The sequence below is a fragment of the Ambystoma mexicanum genome, chromosome 5p, assembly GCF_040938575.1.
Source record: "Ambystoma mexicanum isolate Mex_15411 chromosome 5p, UKY_AmexF1_1, whole genome shotgun sequence".
Classification (NCBI taxonomy): Eukaryota; Metazoa; Chordata; class Amphibia; order Caudata; family Ambystomatidae; genus Ambystoma; species Ambystoma mexicanum.
Window position 1 is genome coordinate 974606112 of NC_090930.1, and position 21060 is coordinate 974627171.

A 21060-nucleotide genomic window follows, 5' to 3' on the forward strand; every position below is an offset into this window, starting at 1 on the left:
TGGAGGCAGCTGTTATTTTCATTCTACCACCTTATTGTCAGGTGGGATTTCTATTGTGTTGTTTCTATTTGTGTACAAATGTCAGTAAACCATGTGAAGAAACGCAAAGTCTTGTCTCAGGATTTTCTTCTGTTCGGTAACCAGGGATTACGTTGCAGGAAAAATCTAAGAGTAAAAAAATGAAGAGGACAAAATTTCGAATTTAGTTAATAAAGAGGGTAAAAAATAATTTCCAGAGGTATATATGTTGAACTACATGTAGAAATGGAGAATTACAGGTGTGAGTTTAAGTTGTAAAAAAACAAGACGTCAGTATAAAAAAGTCTAAAGGGGAGGGAGAAAAAGAGGGTTAACAGAAAGAAGTGGTCACTGTGGTTTGGGGAGGGAGGGCCCCCCGTAAAGGGTATTTGTAAGGCAAATTTAGGTAGAAAGTAAGATGGCTTAATGAAATGACATTAAAATCCAACAAAAATGGGAATCAAATTATTAAAAGGTCCATTAGATGGCAGTCTCACTCTATAGAAACAGACTGCATGTAGATATTTTGCTCAATGGAAAAGGTACTTCATTATTTGTTTTAAGGTTATTTAAGTTTTGTTATATATGCAGTTAGATGTAATCCCAGTGTTAAAATCAGATATAACCTTCTGTACTACTTATTTCTGACAAAAGATAAAACCAACTGGGAAACCCAGATACAGACAAAAGGGAAATTGAATTGCTACAGAATCCTACACATCAATGAGACCCTAAAAGAATATATTTCTAAGTGAAGAATCCCAAACACAGGCAACTAATTACCAAATCCAAGTACTAGGTCAGTGATCAAAGGCAGGCGCATGAACGAGGGTGGCACAGACAGACCTGAACAGTGAACAACTCTGGATCTGTCAACATTTTACCTGGAGGTCATAGACAATGGGATGCTCTTCCTGGTACACTTTCCCGAATAAGAGTGAGCAAACAATTTCTGCAAAGATGGAGAATCCTTCTGCAGGATTGCTGACCTTACAAAGCCTGAGGATGAGCATGACATATCTATCCTTTCAGGAGAAGCCCCAGATCTGACAGGAAAGGCTATTGAATACTTGCTGGCATGAGACATCAACTGAGTTCCGAAAACTCACATGTAGAAGAAAAGGATTGAACATGTTCATGATACCATGAAACAGCACAGTTGTAATCCCATAAACCACGGCATAAAGTATTCTTGAACTGTCTTCATTGTGATGCTGGTGATGTGGATATTGTTCAAAGCATCATATTTTAATGACCTTTTTAATTAATTTCATCATTAATATTTTGGATATATGTCAGTTATCAATAGGTCACAGAAAAGCCACATGATTAGGGCTTCATGGGTTTTTACACAAAGTAAGCATGAACTAATTGATTTATCTTCAGAAAAGGACTCTAACATTATTTTGGTTGTTTTAAAACAGGGTCCTAAAGGTGAAATGGGTGACGCTGGCATCCCTGGAAAGCCTGGCCCAGAAGGGCTCAGAGGCCCCAAGGTAAGTGTGGCAGCTCTGTGTCCACATATTGTCTCAATTTAAACTCATCAAGAGGCCAATGCTGCTTATGCCTTTCATCTCACCTCCACATCATTCTGGTTCTCCCGGCTCTAACCTTTGTAGAATAGCAGTGCTGATAGATAAGATGTTCTATAGCAAATGAAATTACCTGGATATTAATAATAATACTAAATAATGGCAGGTCCCAGGGACAATAACAACATCATAACCCTTGTTACACCCAGGAGGGTCACCCATTTTACAATCTGCAGGCTATTGGTGCCGTTATTGCCTGGAATTTCTTGTTTAGCCCACAGATTCTTCAGTGTATGTCAAACATATAGCACTCCCTGATGCCATTTCTAGCAGTGACCTAGTTCCACACTGCCCCATCGGCCTGTTTACGCTTAATCACCAGTGCCCACACAGCTCACCTCTGCTGGATATTCCCATGGCTCGCGTTTTGTCCCTCATGCCCCCTCGTCGCCGGTGACGTCAGACATTGATCATGTCAGAACAGAGTGTGCCTCAGTAAATTACACGCCACCACCCGTGAGGATTTACTTAAAATAGTACATGGCACAGTACTCGGCCTTTTGTCACGAACTATAATATATTTATATACCCCAACCTGCAAACCATACTGCATTTTATGGCCTTGACACCATTATTTCAGGTCCTTTCTGTGTTTGAAGCCAATACCTCTGTCTTTGGGGCCCATGACTCGATGCACGGCCCTCGAGCAGGATCTGCTCAGCATAATTAGCATGTCTTCTTTTATAGACTTCCACTCAGCCAATTAGAATGCTTGAGATGGAATCTATAATCTTTTATATAGAATGTATTTTAAACATTCTGACTTGAGCAAGGGACTTAAGAAGCAGCACAGTAACAATTCTCCCCAGCTGTATAAAGGCAGAAAGGAGCAGGTGCCCTTTATTTCCCCAAACTAACAGCAAGGAAACACACAATGCGGGTATCATACTGCTTATAAGTCCATGTTCATTAAATTAAATCAACACTAAAAGTGCATCATATGTCCTCAGCTTTCCCCACAATAACAGACGTTCCCGTTTAATTGCCAACTCTATGTGCTAATAACCTTTTATATGGCAGGTGTCATTATCTCTTGGGCAATAACTTGGGAGGGGGTGTTTATCCACCAATAAATATCCCTCCCTCAGTCAGTGTGACTTAATTGTAGTTGGAGTCATTTGAAGAGAGAGAAAAATAAGAGCCTTCTACAAGAAGTACTGTACATGACCACAATATGGCTGTTGAAGCAGACCCAGCATTTGGTGCTGTGCAATACAAAGAAACATGCATTAACCAGCTATGAGTAGGGAGGCTGGCTTTGGAAGAGCAAGATGGAATGACACAGAGATACATTGGGTACAGAGGGCATAATAGAAACACAAACTAGCCACAGTCTTGCAGCACTGCCTGTAGCGTGACACTCTGACACTTTACAGAGGATCCAATTTTACTGTTTATTCATCCACGGTTGACTTATTATGACATTTAGAAAGTTCCTGGTACTGCCATTGTATATCCAGGCATAGAATCATGCCTATCATAGGCACATGTATATAAACTCATTTAGTAATGCACCACCATCAAAGGCCTACATGTGGCCTAAGGTGGCCACTTACTGCCATCACACGCTCAAGTGCATCCACATGTGAGCATGCACTGATATCATATGCATAGATGAAGTCTCCTTCCCAGCTACAGTCCACATAGACCTTGGTGTGTACTCAAATTACCACTCACTGCTATCATGTACAGAATTAAGGCCTCATAAAACTGCAGCCACCAAAGATGGCCTTAATATTCCTAGGTCAACCCTCATGCCTAGCTACGAACCTCGCCAGCCTTGTATGACCATTCGCTGGTTCTTTATCCCAAGAGAGATTTCTTGAACAGTTAGAGCCATGACAGGGTCGTGTGGTTTATAGGCCTAGTTGCGGCCTAATATGCCATGTACTGCCTGCCATCACATGGCCAAATGAGGACTACTGTCATCACAGGCCCACATGTGGCTTAATTTGTCCTTGTTCCTTTGTCATACAGCTAGATCAGGCCTTACAGACAGTTATGACGACCTTATGTCTGGGCACACCTACATATATATGGTTAGGTGACGTCTTCATATGTCAGATGCGCCCTCATGGCTAGCAATCTCCATCAAAAAACTAGGTGTAGCTTCACAGGATCGGTTCTGAACTTATATTGCTTTATCCCGCTTGAAATGTCCAGATGAGGCCCCAGGCTTGTGATCTCGCTCATTTTCAGCAGTTGACCACCTTTGAGTCGCACACACAAATTTCCATGCCCACACACACCACACACACATAAACTCGTAGAAAGCCATAATCCAAGAAGTAAATATCTAGTCAGTTAGTTACACTTCCAAAGAGTAAGCAATCAGATTCCGATATGGAGACAGTCTGAACTACTGCACATGACATCTTCAGGGGCGTGAACACAAGAACACCCTACTTCAAGCCATTCCTCCCTGAAACCAGGCACATTTCTGGGGGCTTCTAAATGCTTATGGGGTTATGAACGAAACTCAAAAGTGCTCAGTGTTTCAAAGTGAAGAAAGCTCAGAAACTGCCATGTTCTCTTGCAAGTTCCAATTGAGGTACATAATTTTAAACTCATCTATAAATATGATTTGCACGCTGCATGGGATGTCATGCCTGTTGGAGCAAGACCAGGGGACCAAGTGAAGAAACAAGCAGAGCAATGCAGCAGGGGTAAGAGCAGATGGGTGGAGACCTGTCTGTTCTCTGCAAGGGTAAGCGTAGATGGGTGGAGACCTGCCTGTTCTCAGCAAGGGTAGGAGCAGATGGGTGGAGACCTGCCTGTTCTCAGCAAGGATAAGAGCAGATGGGTGGAGACCTGCCTGTTCTCAGCAAGGATAAGAGCAGATGGGTGGAGACCTGCCTGTTCTCCGCAAGGGGTAAGAGCAGATGGGTGGAGACCTACCTGTTCTCTGCAAGGGGTAAGAGCAGATGGGTGGAGACCTGCCTGGGTGGAGACCTGCCTGTTCTCCACAAGGGTAAGAGCAGATGGGTGGAGACCTGCCTCTTCTCCGCAAGGGTAAGAGCAGATGGGTGGAGACCTGCCTGTTCTCCGCAAGGGTAAGAGCAGATGGGTGGAGACCTGCCTGTTCTCCGCAAGGGTAAGAGCAGATGGGTGGAGACCTGCCTGCTCTCCGCAAGGGTAAGAGCAGATGGATGGAGACCTGCCTGTTCTAAGCCAGGGTAAGAGGAGATGGGTGGAGACCTGCCTGTTCTCCGCAATGGTAAGAGCAGATGGGTGGAGACCTGCCTGTTCTCCGCAGGTTAAGGCAGAGGTCATGCGCAGTGACTGGCCTCTTTAGGATAGAGACTGGTCATTTCAGCATTGTGCCTAAAATGCCAATGTTCCTCCCAATACTACTCAGCAAGACAGGTGAGTAACAGTATGTATAGCCATGTTATCCTTGTTTATGGAGCAGAGCAGGTAACCTTGGATTGACACCATATCCTTTTTAACTACTCTGCCTGTACATACATTACAACCTGCCTTCAAACCCGCTGTAAGCTCGGTTTTGATAAAGGAAAGTCATTTAAGCCTGAAATCCCCGCGCAGGCTCTGTCAGCAGAGTAATAAGGGACTAGTGTCAACCGTTGAACCCCTCTTGCATATGCTTTCAATACATTATTTCATTAGGTTTCAACGTCAAAACGATCCTCGTGTATATGCATCATGTATGTATGTTTTTGTGAAAGAAACCACTGAAAGAGCATGGCAAAAGTCAGGTGTATGACACGAAGCTTGCTGCTGTAAACAGCACTACGGAGTAGACCGTGTGGCGTCACTTGCTTTGCTGCTTATGTTCATCTCTGATGCATCCTAAGACTTTCTTTCTATTTGTTTGTTGGTGCAGGGCTCACAAGGTGATACCGGAGACGATGGCCTAAAGGTAAGTACCCTTCTGCACTTTGGCAGTAAAAAGTCCCCGAGAATGTGCCAAAGGTTTAGTCTGTTAGGCGACAAAGAGAGAAAGAGGCTCATTGTTTGTCTATTTACAGATGTCTATGATATTTGACTGAAGATAATGGCCTTCCTTCTGAACGGAATGGACTGTCTTTGCCCCATTGCTATGAGAGTGGGGAGGGATTCCCACGCTTGGGCGTATTCCAAACACAGAAACTCCAGGCTGAAGGTTCTGCTTATTATTGCAACACCTTGCAGGACAATCCTCAAGCCGGTACACGGGGATCAGACACCCATATTAAAACCACCGCAGCAATTAGTATTAGGGCCACCATTTCGTAAATAGGTCCCATTTTAACTCTGCGTTTATCTTTTGTCACTACATAGGTGAAATAGTTAATTTTGTTCCTAATTCGCAAAACCTTTCTTTTCGGCAGGGGGATAAAGGAAAGAGAGGCCAAACAGGAAAAACTGGAGCAGAGGTACCTGGAAAAATATCTGAATTTATTTGTATATGATAAAGTCTCCGGATGTGTCCAAAACATTTAAAGGGATGTTGTGACTGCTGATGTGGTGCAGACTGTGGCAAATGATCACTCTGTGTGCAGGTGTAGTCCATCAATCAAGCAGAGCAGTAAATGTGCTAATAGAAAATGTTATATGATAAATTATTGTTTGAATATATAATAACAAACAATCACAACATCATTTACACATCTGAAGACCGAGGCTCATTCAGAGCCTGGTGATACGGATGGAGGGGAGTGACCTAAACTACTGAGAAGACATTTGGATATTTGTTTAGGTTGAAGTATTTCCATCCCATTGTGATCATCTAGTGCACTCATCTGAGACAAATTGGGGAATCACCAGGACGCTGGTTTATGGGGCCTTCCACCACATGCATTGAATCCACGCACACTCTCCCTTGTGCAATCCACACAGTATGTGCACAATAGTGCAATGATGGTTGTCTATGCAACTTTCTCATCCCCCACTTGAATTATCTCTGCAGCAGTACCAGGCTCAATCCTTTAGAATAATCCATTGTGTTGAAGGTTGTATGCTCCCTGCTTCATTGCATGGAGGTTCATCACACAGGACTCCATTTGTGCGGTGACCTTCTGTACCATGAAGATCTGAATCAGTTCTGTCAATACGTTTACAGACAAAGCTACTATGACTGGAACTTTTGTGATGCCACCAGTATCAGAATGAGCCTGTGAATGGTATCTGTGTTGCTGAAGCATATGGGAAATTGACAAATTGGGTGGGCCTTGCTGTGCTTAATAGGTGTCAAAGCAACACGTAGGCATCCAGACACGTTGGCACAGAGGCATCAATGGAAATTCAGTTTTAAATCTCGTCCTGTCCGAGTTGTATGAAAACAATTCCACGAGTCGCTTTCATCAAACAGTGGCCTATACGGGAACTGCGCATGCGTTTACCGGTCACTTTGCAATGAGGAAGAGGAGTTCTGTCAGGCGGGCGAATGTTAGATTAGGAGTGGTAGAGGTGCATATGTGTGTGTTTGTGTGTGTGGTGAGTTATCTCCTGCCCGATATATGACTGGGCCTGCAGGGAGAAGGGGCAGGAAGGGAACAGGAGCTGCAGGGTTGTCCTACGCATTATGGAACAGACAGGGAAGAGGGTGCAGAAAGGGACAGATGTTTCCCCGCAGCACTGACACTGGGCCCAGGCAACCAAGCTTTCGGTGAAATCAGCCTGCCCCCTCACCCCAAGATGGCTGCTTAGCTTGAAGCTCCACTCGGCTGCTTGACTATCCGCAAGGTAATACAGCCAAACTGAAGATAGCTGGTCCATAGTTTTATTTCTAGCAAGCGGAGTGGGCTTGCGGAATGGAGCCAAAATCCAGAACTTCCGGAGCCATTGCGGAGCGGAGATCGGCTCAGGCGGGTGCCTGAACTACACAAGCCCTGGCAAGAGGACATGGCGCATCGGGTACTGGATTCAAGCGAGGGCCGGAGGACCCCAATGAGTGTTGGCATCGTGCCCCATGGCGTAATACTGAGAGGTCAGAGGCGAGAAGCGATCCAAACCTGTGCGCGCTGCAATGCCCATTTGGAGAACCAGGGCATGAGAGCAAGAAGAAGGAACAGTGGAGGCAGAGGTGAATGCAAGCGGCTGTCTGCAGGGGCCGCAAAACTGCTTGATACGACTGGCTATTATCCCAGACATAATGCAAGGGAGAGTGCTGCAGCGCGTGGCGGGTCCAATAACAATTCCACTGGCAGGACCGATCAGAAGCGGGCGTCGGATGGCAATACTACTACCACACATCTGCCCCTATAATGCTGATGCGACCGCCATCTTGGCAAATGCTGTCGGTTCAGCTCCGTGGTACAGAGGGATCGCCCTTGCTTTTACCCGCTAGGAAGGAAAGGCAGGACTGCCAGTACTGCAGGGAGTCCAGCGAACATTACAGGATAGCAAGGTGGGTGGAAACTGGATCAACAAACTGACTCATGTGGTGAGAAGCTGTCTCAAGACATCTGAGCGGGCCCGGTGCAGTATAATGCATCGGAGGGCAGTGCCCTGAACAGAAAAAGTGCCATTGTGGTTGGGTCGGGGAGTGCACACTACACAGGGATGCAGATCAGAGTTTTTACATTGCCAATAGGAATGAATGACTGAACTTACTGCACTTCAGACCTTGGTGTGCCCTGATTCCACCTGGGCCCCGCCCCCATCAGTCCAGTGGTCCTGCTAGCCTTCTGTGATGGAGTTTGGCTCCAACTGCTTGCTTTCATCCTAGCGGCATGCCCTGGTGCAGTGACGTTGTGTGACTAGCTCCAGCGATGAATTGTCCAGCTCGGCAAGGATACCCACAACGGGCACCAGACTCTTTGTCTGTCAATTAGTTGTTCTGGTGATTTGGAGCCAGGGTGTGTCTGGCGGCTGCCAGTGTCGGGTGCATAGTATGTTAAGAGCCCTGCGTGGAGGTTGCTCGCTTAGCGCGCCTTGCTTGGTTTTATAGCCCATAGAACTTTGGGCATGTTTTTGTGGCGCTGGGGTATTTTAGCAGAACACCCACAGAAATGGTGTAAACAATGTTTCTATGAGAAAATGGACGTGAGGGTGAAGGGCACTTAAGATGGCGCTGGCTTTTGGCAGAGGGGAGAGTGCTCTGATCCTGGCCCCAGAGATGATGTGGGAGTCTCCCCATGTTTCAAGCTACCCACCCTTTTTTCGGTGACCTGGGACATCTTGTGCACCTGACTTATCTGCAATTGTCTTGTTGCTAGGCCACCTGGTGAGTTTGTCTTGTATTGTGCAGTTTCTCTGCATTGCAGTTTCTCTGTCTCTCTCTCTCTCGCTCACCCCCCCTTTCCATCTCTCAGCTCTCTCCCTCCATGGTGCTCTCCATCTCTCCTATTTACTCTAACTGCTACTCTATCACCTATCCATTCTCTCTCTCGAAGCATGGAAGGAAAAAGGAAGTGGCCATCAGAATCAGAATGGCACTGTCATGGCCCAGGGTTCTCAGCCGAACCACCGCCTTATTGATAGGCAGAGGCGTTGCAAAGGGAGGGCTAAGGGGGCTATAGCCCCAGGTCCTTTGGTTGTAGCCCCGGATAGAACCTAAGGAGCTACAACCAAAAGGCTAGCTAGTCCTGAGTCCCGCCAGTCCCAACAATAGCTTAGCCCCTGATCTTTCCCAAACCTAGCAACACTCCTGTTGATAGGCGCCTTCTGTCTCTCATCAACTTCCTCCCTTCTCCTGCCTCTCCGCCGTCTGCCACCCCTCTCCCATTTGCGCCTCCATGACGGGCGTACCACATCCCCGTATCCCTCCTCAGAAGACCTTCAAAGGTGGCAACCAGCTTGACTTAGCTACCCTAAACTCCCGCTCTGCTGTTAAACACCCCTCTGATATCTGTCTCCTTCTTGAAGACTTTGGCCTTAACGTTCTCGCACTCACTGAGACGTGGTTCTGTGCCAGATCTGTCACTGCATTCAACACACTCCTCGCTGAGGACTACAAGACGCTCTGTAAGCCCAGGCCTCATTGGTCTGGACCCGGAGTGGCCTTGATATATCCTGAATGGGTCACTGCTACTATCATTCTCACTCAGACCTACTCTTCCTTTGCATGCCTCATCTGCAGACTCAGTGTTTCTCTACCCCTCTTGTTGACTCTCGCCACCATCTACAAGACCCCTGATCTGGCCTCCCTCTTCCTCTCAGAGTGGTCCAACCTCACCTCTTTTCTTCTTGCCTCCTCCTCCAAGTTTCCTCCTCAGAGAGTTAAATATTCACCTTGACTCTCCTGACTCAGCCACTGGACTCTTCCAAAGCCTTTGTGACTTTATTTCCCTCACCATTCATCCCTCCAGTCTGACACACTCAGCTGGACATACCTTGGATGCTCAAATCTCAGCAGACATCCCTATCTCCAATCCTCTCACTACACCTCTCTCTCACCTGGATCTCTTACGTCCCCCCGCTAAGCCTCTGCCTGCATTGCCAGTCTCCTTCTCTGTCATTCGACCGATGAAACAAGTGTCAGTTGCTGTTTTTGCTGCCACTTTCAATCTCACTCCTACCACTGACTCCCACACGGACTCTGCCCTTGCAAATCTTCACCTCTCTATCACCAACATTCTAGACATCCTTGCCCCTGTGATGAGGATCTGCATGCAGCCGGTTTCCAAGCGCAATTCCTGGTATGACTCCGACCTAGCCTCTCTGAAACACAGGTGCAGATTTGCTGAGCTGAAGTGGCGGGCATCTGGCACATCCTCTGACAGACTGGCCTGCTGCCTGCTCCAAAGGCAATACAGACTCTTCATCCTCTCGAAGAAGAGGGTCCATATCCAAGCCTGCATCTCTGGGGCCACTAACAGCATGGGCGAACTGTTTAAAATCTGCAAGGAACTCACCAATCCTACTGCAGTCGCCACTTGTCCCCCACCATCCCTGACCCTCTGTACTCTCAGGCTTACCTTGCCCCCCCTCACCCCTTCCCTCCTACTCTCCTCTTTCTCACCCAGAGCACTGGATGAGGTCTCTAGACAAGTCCCCTCTATGAAAGTCTCCTCCAAACAGGTGCTCCCCTGCTCCTCTGAGAACTATCAAGGACAAAATTGCCTCCCTTTGTGCCAGCCTTGGCTGATTTCTATAATCACTCCTTTGCCACTGGCTCCTTCCCACTACCCCTCAAGCACACCCTTGTGCATCCTCTATGCAAAAAATGCCCTCTGCTGACCCCTCCTGCGCAGCTAACTACACCCTACCTCCATTACCCCTTTCCTGGGCAAACTCCTGGAGAAGCTTGTCATCTCTTAACTGATCCATCACACTGAATCTGCTGGTTGTCTCCACGATCACCAGTCTGACTTCAGAGCAGCCAGAGGCATGGGAAATGCTCTACTGAACACCCGTGAAGACATGCTCTCAAACATCGATTCCAACTCTCTGTCCATTCTTATCCTTCTGGCTCTTTCCTCTGCTTTCAACATGGTCAATCATGCCACCCTGACAAATAGGCTCTGTGACACCCTTGGCATCACAACCTGGCATTAGACTGATTGACCTCATTCCTCTCTGAAGAACCCTCCAAGGTTCAACTAGGCCCTTTTCTCTCTCCTATCACATTCTCCACCTGCACGTCCCTCAAGACTCTATCCTCTCGCCATGGCTCTTCAACATCTACCTTGCCACTCTGGCCCACCTGATCGCCTCCTTCTCTCCTCATTTCCCAGTGTTATGCAGACAACATGCAGCTCTCCTTCAAGCTTCCCTCTTCTCCCTCCTCATCCTCCTCTGTCATTCCAGACTGTCTGAATGCAATTCTAGCATAGTGTGTCTTCAATGACCCCTGCCTTAAGCCCAGTAAGAATGAGATCCTTCTCATTGGGACCCTGGCTCCCTCCTACCCACTGGCCACCATCTATGGGTCCTCTCCACTCACCCTATTGTGAGGCAAAAAACCTCGGTGTCATCTTTGACTCCTCTCTCTCCTTCTCTCTTCACATCACAGACCAAGCCAAGAAGGCCCACTATCAGCTGCACCTCCTCAGAGGCATTCTCCCTTTACTGACCTTCCCCCACAAGCTCAATGTATCCAAAGCTCTTGTTCTCTCTAGGCTGGACTATTGCAACAGACTCTTCCTCATTATTCCTTTATCCTCCCTTTGCCCCCTTCAACTAATCTAGAATGCGACAGCAAGATTTATCCTTGGCCTTAAGCCCAGGGGCCGCATGTCTATAGCCCTAAACTCTCTCCACTGGTTCCTGGTTGCTGCTAGGATCAAGTTCAAGACCCTCTGCATTATCCACAAAGCTGTCTGGGGCCATTTGACCCCCCTACATCCAACTCTCTCTCTCCCTAAATACCTCCCTGCTAAAGCTCTTCGATCTTCTAGCTCCAACTCTTTGCAGATCAGACACTTCAGTGGGGGGTAGATCTCTCTAATTATGCTATTTAAAAAATGTTCTTTCTCTAGATGACCAAGTGTATAGGCCTCCTTTCTAGAGGTTGCATGCTCTCGATGGAAGACACAATGGGATGAGAACCGCCCCCCATGGGGACCAGCTTAAAGCAGTTTAAAATAATTATGGACAAGCAAACTCTTGTTCAGATTTAGGGCCTCATTACGACCCTGGCGGTAAGGGGTTTACGCCAGCGTTAGCTGCCCCGACCCCTTACCGCCAATTACGAGGTCCCCTAGCGCCATGGTGCTTTTAACACCTGCTTTTAGCAGGTGTTAAAATCCATGGCGCTAAGGGACCATGGAGTTAATTACGCCACCGTAATTTACGGTGGCGTAATTAACGCCTTCCCCACTCCCATTATGCCCTATGGGGCAAAAATGGGAATGGGGAAGGGTAAATGGGGATTGGGGACTTACCGCCCCGCCAAGGTCGGAATGGGGCGGTAAGTCCGCCAACCACCATGGCGTAAACGTAGTTTACGCCATGGTGGTAAAGTCACGGCCCAGGCGGTAACTTACCGCCTGGGTCGTAATGAGGCCCTTAGTCAAATAATGTCTTCTGTGTTTAGCTGTTAGTAGGCCAAACACCTGCCCCTTGCTGTTTAATCCTCATGCAAAGCAGGCTGCTTTTATTTTGACCACTAAAACTTAAAATTGTATTTCTTTTGCTGAAATTCACATGTGCTACTTGTAATCCGTAGCCTGAATAAATGTCAGTTCATTGCTATTCAAAGCATATTTTTGGATGCCATAGTTTTTGGCCAACGTAAACAAGTGTGATGAAGAAAGACCAACAAAACACTCCATATATATATATATATATATATATAGCTAGGAGGTTGATCGTTAGGTTTCATGCACTAAGGAAGGATTAAACTTTCAATATTCCATGTTTTGTTTATTTAGGTGCAGTATTTCATGATAATCAATACATAGGGCCTCATTACACGGATGGCGGAGAACCATGGCGCTATTAGCACCATGGTTCATGCCGGTAAATTACCGGCACCGCCTTGGCGGAAAGGGGAATTACCGCCCCATTCCAAGGTTGGCGGGGCGGTAATTCCCCCTTCCACCATTGCCCTTCCCCATTCCCATTTTTGCCCCATAGGGCTCAATGGGAATGGGGAATGCGCTAATTACGGTACCGCAAATTGCGGTACCGTAATTAGCTCCCTGGGTCCCTTTGCGGGTTGGTTTATAACGCCTGCAAAAAGCAGGCGTTAAATCCCCCATCCCACAAAGGGACCTCGTAGTAAGGCGGTAAGGATTTACCGGTACCGGTATTTTACCGGTACCGGTAAATCCTTACCGCCATCCGTGTAATGAGGCCCATAGTGTTCATCCAATTCAAAGTGTACTTTGTTCAACAGAAAATGTAGTAAATTTGTCAAGAGAAACCTCTACACATGTTTCACCACTATATGTGGATCGTCAGGAGGTGAGTAATTTTTATGAAGATGTGTATAATGTTCTTATGTTTGTTGATTAATCCTGTTGAGGATGTTCTTATTTATTATTCAAATTCCCCAACAAAGATCCTTATTTGAGGTGATTGAATTGGGTTTATTTTCCAATATCTGTTTTGATGAACACTAGAGGTTTCTCTTGATACATTTACTGAATTTTCTGTTGAACAAAGTACACTTTGATTTTGGATGAACACTATGGGCCTCATTACGACTTTGGAGGCAGCCATGCCCTTATTAAGGGCTTGACTGCCTCCAAAACCGTGTCCGGGTTCCCTGAATGGGGAATTACCGGGCCATTCCAAGTTTGGAAGGCCCGGTAATTCCTCCTTCAGGGGACCCGGGGCCGGACCTTCCCCATTCCCATTTGAGCCCCCATAGGGCTCAATGGGAATGGGAGCGGGAGCTAACAACGGGCCGATTACGACCGGCCCGTTGTTAGCTCCCTGGTCCCCCCGCGGGACCAGCTAAGGACACCTGGTTTTACCAGGCATCCTTACCGGGTCCCGCGAGGGGACCTCGTAATATTATGAGGAATGGTATTAACCGGGCCGCCACCATTAGCGGCGCCCATTAACCCATTCTGCAATTCTTGTAATGAGGCCCTATGTATTGATTATCCCGAAACAGCAAAAAATGAACAAAAAATTTAAAATTTAAAGTTTCATCCTTCCTTAGCACATGAAACCTAAAAGTCAACCTCCTAGCTATACCATTACTGATGGGCAAACACAACAGTGAGTCTTTAGTCAAGCAACAAGGAAACCAAAATTAATAATTAGAATACTCGCCAAGAAACAGAGCAATTTTTGGCAACACATTGACATTACACTTATAATATAGTTTAACAACTTTATTGGTAACTAATGACCCTAAATTGAGGTTGGAATAACGCCTATGGTGTGGAGAGAACTTCTCCAACATAACCGTCTATGGTAGAAATGACTTGCCACTGTAACAGTGTAGGGAACTGGAGAAAATGAAGGGATGTGAAGTGAGCTCTCCTAGTTTCTACGGCCTTCCTAAACTAAACAAAATTCTGCCTTTTGCATTTACCCCTCACCCTTACCTTATTATGGGGTACAGGATGATACAAACACCTGAAGGGGCAAAGGGATACAGCTATAACGGAAAAGGGATTAACTATGGTGAGGGTGTGCAGAAGGAAACTGAATGTCCCTGACAGGGCTCCATCACTTGACCCACAATGTCCCAGGGGTATATTGCCTAGCTCACTTCTTTAATGCAGTCACAGTCTCAGGGATAAAATGACCAGCATGCATCTTGGTGAACTTACAAACTCAAGGATGTAGCACCCAGATTACTTATGTAGTGCTTTCACTGTGCTAGGTGTATAGTACCTAATTTTCTTCTTTATTTCTCTTGTGATTCTGCTTGGTCCATAGATGATCACCGTATGGGGTATGGGTCCCCTTCCTTTGCTCCTTAGCATCACAAACACCTTGTAGCCAGAACACTGTACTCCCCCTTGCCTTAGGGGATATGTAGGGTGATCCCACTCCCCTGCCAGGGTATTGATGTAAAATTTACCAGCAAGAAGGTCTTCTCCTTTGCCAGGGCTGTTGTCAGGCTGAGGGTACTATCATCCACCAGCCACAAATCACACTCCTGTGCTTGAGCCCTCAGCAGGATCTGACTTCTTCTTTCTGGCCTCCTCTTTCTGGACGCTGGCTCCTGCTATGATCTGGGAAAAAGCTCCTAACATGTTTAAAGTAAAATATCCTGATTGCTTGTAGCCGCTGGGCATGGTCTGAGTTATAGCCCCAGCAGCTAATGCTCTTGCTCCTGCATTGGGTAAAGGCTTCCCCCAGTAGATGGGTAGCAGCACACAGCAGACTCTGGTGCCTCCTTGGCTCTGGCTGTCCACTTACAACTCGTTCTTACTGGATCACTATCCCAAGTATGCCCAACCCTGCCGTATTCTGCATTTTTTTATAGGGCTGTTCACTACCCAAATTACGTAATAATGCATGGGATTGGTTGAACAATTTTCCCATTTCCCCCCAGGTTTCTGGATTTGTCAGATCTCTGTTCCCCTTTGTACCCCCAATGTGTTTTGTGTCCAATTGTTAGTGTCCTCGGTTGTTGTGGATTTTCATCCTCCTTTCTCCCAATAATTGATTGGCTTCCCTAATGTTGACCAATGTGGCTGACGCCTCGGTCAGGCATTTTGAAGTCAGGCATCAGTGCCAGCAGTGGTGGTGGCTGCACTTTCTACTCCCTGCTTCAGTGACGGCCTATTAGCTTATGGGTGAATGCTTCCTTTTAGCTTCATGAGAAAAGAGATGCTTGTAGAGCCTGTGACCTCCCTGTTAGAAAGATGCGTGTTAAGTATACCTTACAGGTCGCTCTACTTACACAGTGTAGTGGCAAGTAGAGCCTAAGTGAGAATCCAAGATAGATATTAAAGAATGGATAACAGTAGGTCTCCACTCCCCCAAGGTTCCCTGTCATATGGTAGCCATATGTCCTGGCACCCCTCCCTCCTGCCTGAGAGACTACTTGTCACAGAGGGTTGGAATGAGTGAGAGACCCTTGGAAATCTTTCTTATACCCCTTCCAGGTAGCTCTTCACAGTGCCTGTGGTCATACTTGGCTCCCAGAGCTCCTTCATCCACCCGAGATGGGTTCTCAAATGTGGATGTATGCCTTTACTTCCCCTGCATTCACTTTGCCATACATTTACGTAGTTGCATTTACTTTTCCATACCTTTACCTTTTACTTCCCTAGCACTAACTTCATCATTAAAGGGGGAGACCCCCTGCACCCGCACACCTCCTTTTTTACCCCATAGTTCACCCCCCTGCCACCTCTTGACCCCAACCATAACCTTTAGCTAACCATACCCACATGCATTGCCACCTGCAGACAAAAGTAAATGCATGAAGAAGTAATTGTATGACAAAGTAAATGTCTGGCGAAGTGAAGGTAGACGCGGTAAGTGTAGGGGACGTTTTCTAGACAAAGTACAGGGGGATACCCTTAAATGTGATTAAGTAGCACAATTCACACTTTCTCAGTCCGTGACAACGCACATTCTAATAAGATAAGCTTTGAATACTGGTCTATTAAATTGGCCACTAATCACAGCTATTGTGCCAGCCAGAAGCGTGCCATCCAATCTATTGTTGCTCGGCTCTAGTTTAGTATATATTGCTAAAATGGATTGTGTGAAGCAATTGCACTTGATCGAACTACCAAGCTCTGATGGTTAGAATAAGCAAGCAAGCAGACTGCATCTGACTTTAGAGAACCATGTGCTTATTGGTAAAGGTAACAGAACTTGAAAGGGCATTTTTGGGTCTAGTTACTGGATTTCTGGAGTGCCAACAACTATGCAACTCCCTCTGATCTCTTCCCATCCTTCACCCCTCCTTTGGCTATCATCTCTTCCTTGCCAAGCAGTCCTAGCACCAGGTTGCCCTACATTCCTACATCTCCTCAACACCATCATCTCTTCTCACTCCTTTTGTCCCTGGGCTTGAAGTCTCATCTTCACTGGCTAACTGTGCTGTCTTCTTCTCTTCTTTCTCTCCCCTCCACAGTGTCCTTTTCTCGCCTGTTCTTGTCTCTGCTTTTGAACCTCCTTTGCCATAAAGCTGACCATAGCTGGCAGGCTGTCTTCACTGCACCAACCCTTCTGCTGCTCTTTATCCATTTATTGGTCCTTATTCCTGTAATATGCCCATCTTTCCTGCACCAGCCGGTCTCTCTTTCTCTCTCCTTTGTACTCTTTCTGAATCCTAATAAATGTGCCTATCTTTGTTCCATTCTCAAAAAGGCATTCTGGATCCGTCTTCCCGTATTAATGACCATCCTATCTCCCTGTTTCCTTTTCTCTCTGAATTGCAAGAACATGTCTACAAACAGCTTTCCGTCTATTGTGACTCTCTCCTTTTCCTCTCCAATCTAGCTTCTGACCCGTTCACTCTCTAGTGCCACTCATCCATACTAATGCTTGTCAACTTGTCTGCTGCTTTCAACACTGGCCATGCTGCTATCCCCTGTTCTACGCTCGCCACCCTCTGTATTTATGGCTCTGCAGTGGATTGTTCTCAGCATATCATCCTGATCATATTTGCTCTGTTTTTTTGGCAGGATCATAGTCTTTCCCGCTTTGTTTTGTTGTTCCTTAGATCAATATCTGGTCCCTTTTTTTCTATGAGCACAGCTCCGTTACCTTACACCATTTCTTCCTTCGGACTTTGTGTGACTTTTAGGATAATAAATCTCAAATCTTCGTGTTCTTTTCTTCTATGACTGACACCCTTCATTCTGCCATTTCTAGTTGTCTTTCAGCTTTCCAACATGCAAACTGGATGACTACTAATTCCCTTCATTTAAACTCAAATAAGACTGAAATATTGTTCTTGTCGGCTTCCTCTCCTCATGCCTGTTCTCCTTCTAATGCCTTCTGCTTACAATTTTTAACTCTTCGTCTACTTTCCTTCTCCACATTTCTCTTTAGGTGTGTTCTTGTCATTATCAAATGTACAACAATCATAAAATCCGTTCGTTGCTCATTCCTACCCAGCATATCTTTGCTTTTCCTCTCTTAAATAGGTGGCTTTTTCCGCCGCACCATTAAAAGCCATCCCCCATATATTCTCGTAGTATAGGATGGGCATTATTTACTATACTCCACTCTCAGAATATTTGGGGAATTTGCTTGATTTTCCCTGGAGTTTAAGTTTGGGGAAACGTCGCCCCCTGGTGACTAATTCCCAGGCAACTTTGTCCTGGCTACCATCCAGTGTTCCCAGTCGGCCCTTCCTGCTTATTCCCTGGCTCCTCACTAACTTGTTTTCAGGGCAGCCATTTGTCGTTTATTCCAGCGTCTTTCTATTGAATGTCGCTCACCATCTCTTGCTTCTTGCTTCCTATTCCTATCATAGTAGGAGTTCATCTTTCTAGGTACTGTCCTCTAATGTATTCGTGGACTTGCCCTGCTCTATCTTTCCTTTCTTGTTAATCTGTTCATTCCTTCTCATCCTCTTTGCTAATTTTCTCAGCTTTATCTAGCCTCTCCCAGTCCTCCCTTTGCTGCCTCTCGGTTCTGCTCTTTTGCCCTCCTTCCTTTGTGAAACCCTCTCGCTCTTTCTCTCCGTTCTGCTCCCTCCTTGAGCATCTTTCTCTGTTTGCCCAACAATCAATTTCCAGGCCGTGGTTAAATTATCTTGCCCCACGTCTGCCTGCATTGTTTCACCTGTGTCTAATTGTTTTTCTACTGCACCTGCTTTATGCTCATTGCTTTGTTGAAAATGCTCTATCATTTTAAAATGCAAAATGTTCTATTTTGAGTAGACCTATTGTTTGAGTTACAAAACACACCTAGATAATGGGCATTCATTGGAACGCCCTAGACTGTATGCATTGCGTATGTGTCTGCAGCTCCCCCTAGCTGCAGTGCAAGTGTCTAGGGGCGTATATGATGTCACTGAAGGCCAAGGGCACTAAATGGTATCCTGAAGAGGTGGTGTTTCCATGTCTGTCATTGGTTAGTATTTCGATTTGTATATATTTATTTAGAAGAACATGCTTCAAACAGAAACACCCACAAAGATGCATTCAGTGATCAGGGGAGGTTTTAAAATGGGGTCAAACTCTACCTCTAACCATGACCATTAAGTACTTTTGTGCTTCAGATAAACTTTCAAATGAGTGAATTCTCCAATTTCTTTTTTTAAGTGTGTCTTTATAAACATTTTACATGTATTGGTGATCATGGGAAAATAACCAAACGTGTTTCAATCCCGTAGCCAGGTGCATTACATTGGGATCCCATACTGTTATGTTCCCCTTAATCAATGTCTTTCCTCCGGCAGACTAAGGTCTGGCTGTCCCTGCACCACTCGAAGGACAAGACTAGGTGTTCTGAAACTGCTATCGTTGTGAGTTAGTGCAGTGTAAAAGCATAATATCAGAACGTATACGTATGAGTGAAAAACCAGTTGATGTGAGGAGTAGACTACAGTAGACCGTGGGAGGGGTCATTATCCTACGACGCCAATGCTGAGGACCATACATTAGGGAATGGTCATTATACCTAGTGATAATGGAATGGTCATTATCCCTAGTGATAATGGCCCCTCCCGAGGTCTATAAGGCTATTAGCACATAATTATAGTAGCAAGACAGGTTTTGTAGCTTAAAAAAGCTGAATTTAATCATGAGAAAGGATTTTTGAAAAAACTGTGTTAGTAAATTAAATGTAGCATTATTTTGTAGTAATTAAATAACAAGTTGGTCTTCAGACGTTAAGCATTTGAATTGCAAACTTGGTTAAAATGGTGAAGGTTTAACATGAGCAGGCATTAGGGGTTGTGTAAAGGTATATTGTTTCTCTATGACAAAGTGTAAGCATTCCCCCATGTTTAGCTTTCTCGTTGATGTGCAAAATAGGATGTTGCATTGAACAGAAAAACATTCTCTTTGAGATGACGTGTCTTGTTGAAAGATATCTGGAAATCACATTATTTTTCCCTGTATGCTTTTTAAGTAAAAATGTTCCGAATGCTGTCAGTACCAGTAGTTATTGACTGCACTCTGAACATTCTGATTGGCTTAGAGGGGGGTCAATAACGATGTCCATGAGATATACCATGAATAATGCAGACATAATCTGGGGATTGGTAATGCAATCGGGAAAATAGAAGAGCAATGTTGAGTGCAGCAAGATGAGGCACAGGAGAGAGAATCCAGTTTCTAGGAGGCGATGATGGTGTTTTAAGTGTTGAGACGTTGCTGTAGGTGATACTATAAATATGGTGGAGAGTTCCAGTGATAAGGGCTAAGTAAACTGAAGTATCAGAAGTGGGCGGATGCATGAGGTAGGCAAGGGCGGTTAGCTTCAGAGTGTGACCAGCACGGAGGACTAGCAAAAGATGTTTGCCAGGTGGGGAGTGCGAACTAACCCACAGATAGGTCTAAAGACTCGAAGTATACATTTGAAGATCGAGCAGTTGTGTGTAGAGAGTGAGTAAATGGTGCGTTGATATGGGAGAAGAGTGGGCAGGGTATAGAGAGTGTGAATTGCAACATGTAGGATTGTAGTCATGGGGAGCAAAGAGTTGAGAGCGAGGCTTGAGAGGGCTGGCGGCCAGTAATCATATCCAATGAGTGCTGTATGGCGATGATAGTTTTAGTCGAGTGGTAGGTGAGGAGCGTGCAGAATTTCGTGATGTTCAACGGGTTGAGTCTAGAAGCTGTGGCCGGTGCCGTTATGAATTGCTGGATGGTTGCTTTGCAAGAGGACCCTAAAGTTGCATGCTTTAGGGGATGGTGTTAGTAGGTCATGGTAGAAGGATATAGGTGTCAGGGTAGAAGGATACAGGTGTGGGGAGACAGGGGAGAGCATTGTGAACAGGGAGACAGATTACTTCTGCTTTCAGAGATTTGAACATGATTTGAACATGGGTGGGACATGTGTTGATACGAAAGGAGAGCAGCTCCAAGGTCTTTATGTTCTTAAGATTACAAATGCCCTGTCTAATAGTAACATTCACATAACGAGAAACTCTGATACGTATGTGCTCTGTGAAAGAGATTTTTGTCAGTACTGAACTGGAATTCCAATAAGATCCTATAATGTAAAAAAAAAAAAGAGA

At 45.7% G+C, this 21060-nt stretch overlaps 1 protein-coding gene across 1 annotated transcript in view; it reads left to right on the forward strand.

Moving 5' to 3' along the window:
- LOC138480607 (collagen alpha-1(IX) chain-like) overlaps window positions 1-21060 on the forward strand; it is a 199179-nt gene that overhangs the window by 167637 nt on the left and 10482 nt on the right. Inside the window, exons 18-20 of the mRNA XM_069612310.1 lie at window positions 1443-1514; window positions 5455-5490; window positions 5942-5986. Of these exons, the coding sequence (XP_069468411.1) occupies window positions 1443-1514; window positions 5455-5490; window positions 5942-5986 (153 nt within the window). The remainder of the gene's footprint in view (window positions 1-1442; window positions 1515-5454; window positions 5491-5941; window positions 5987-21060) is intronic.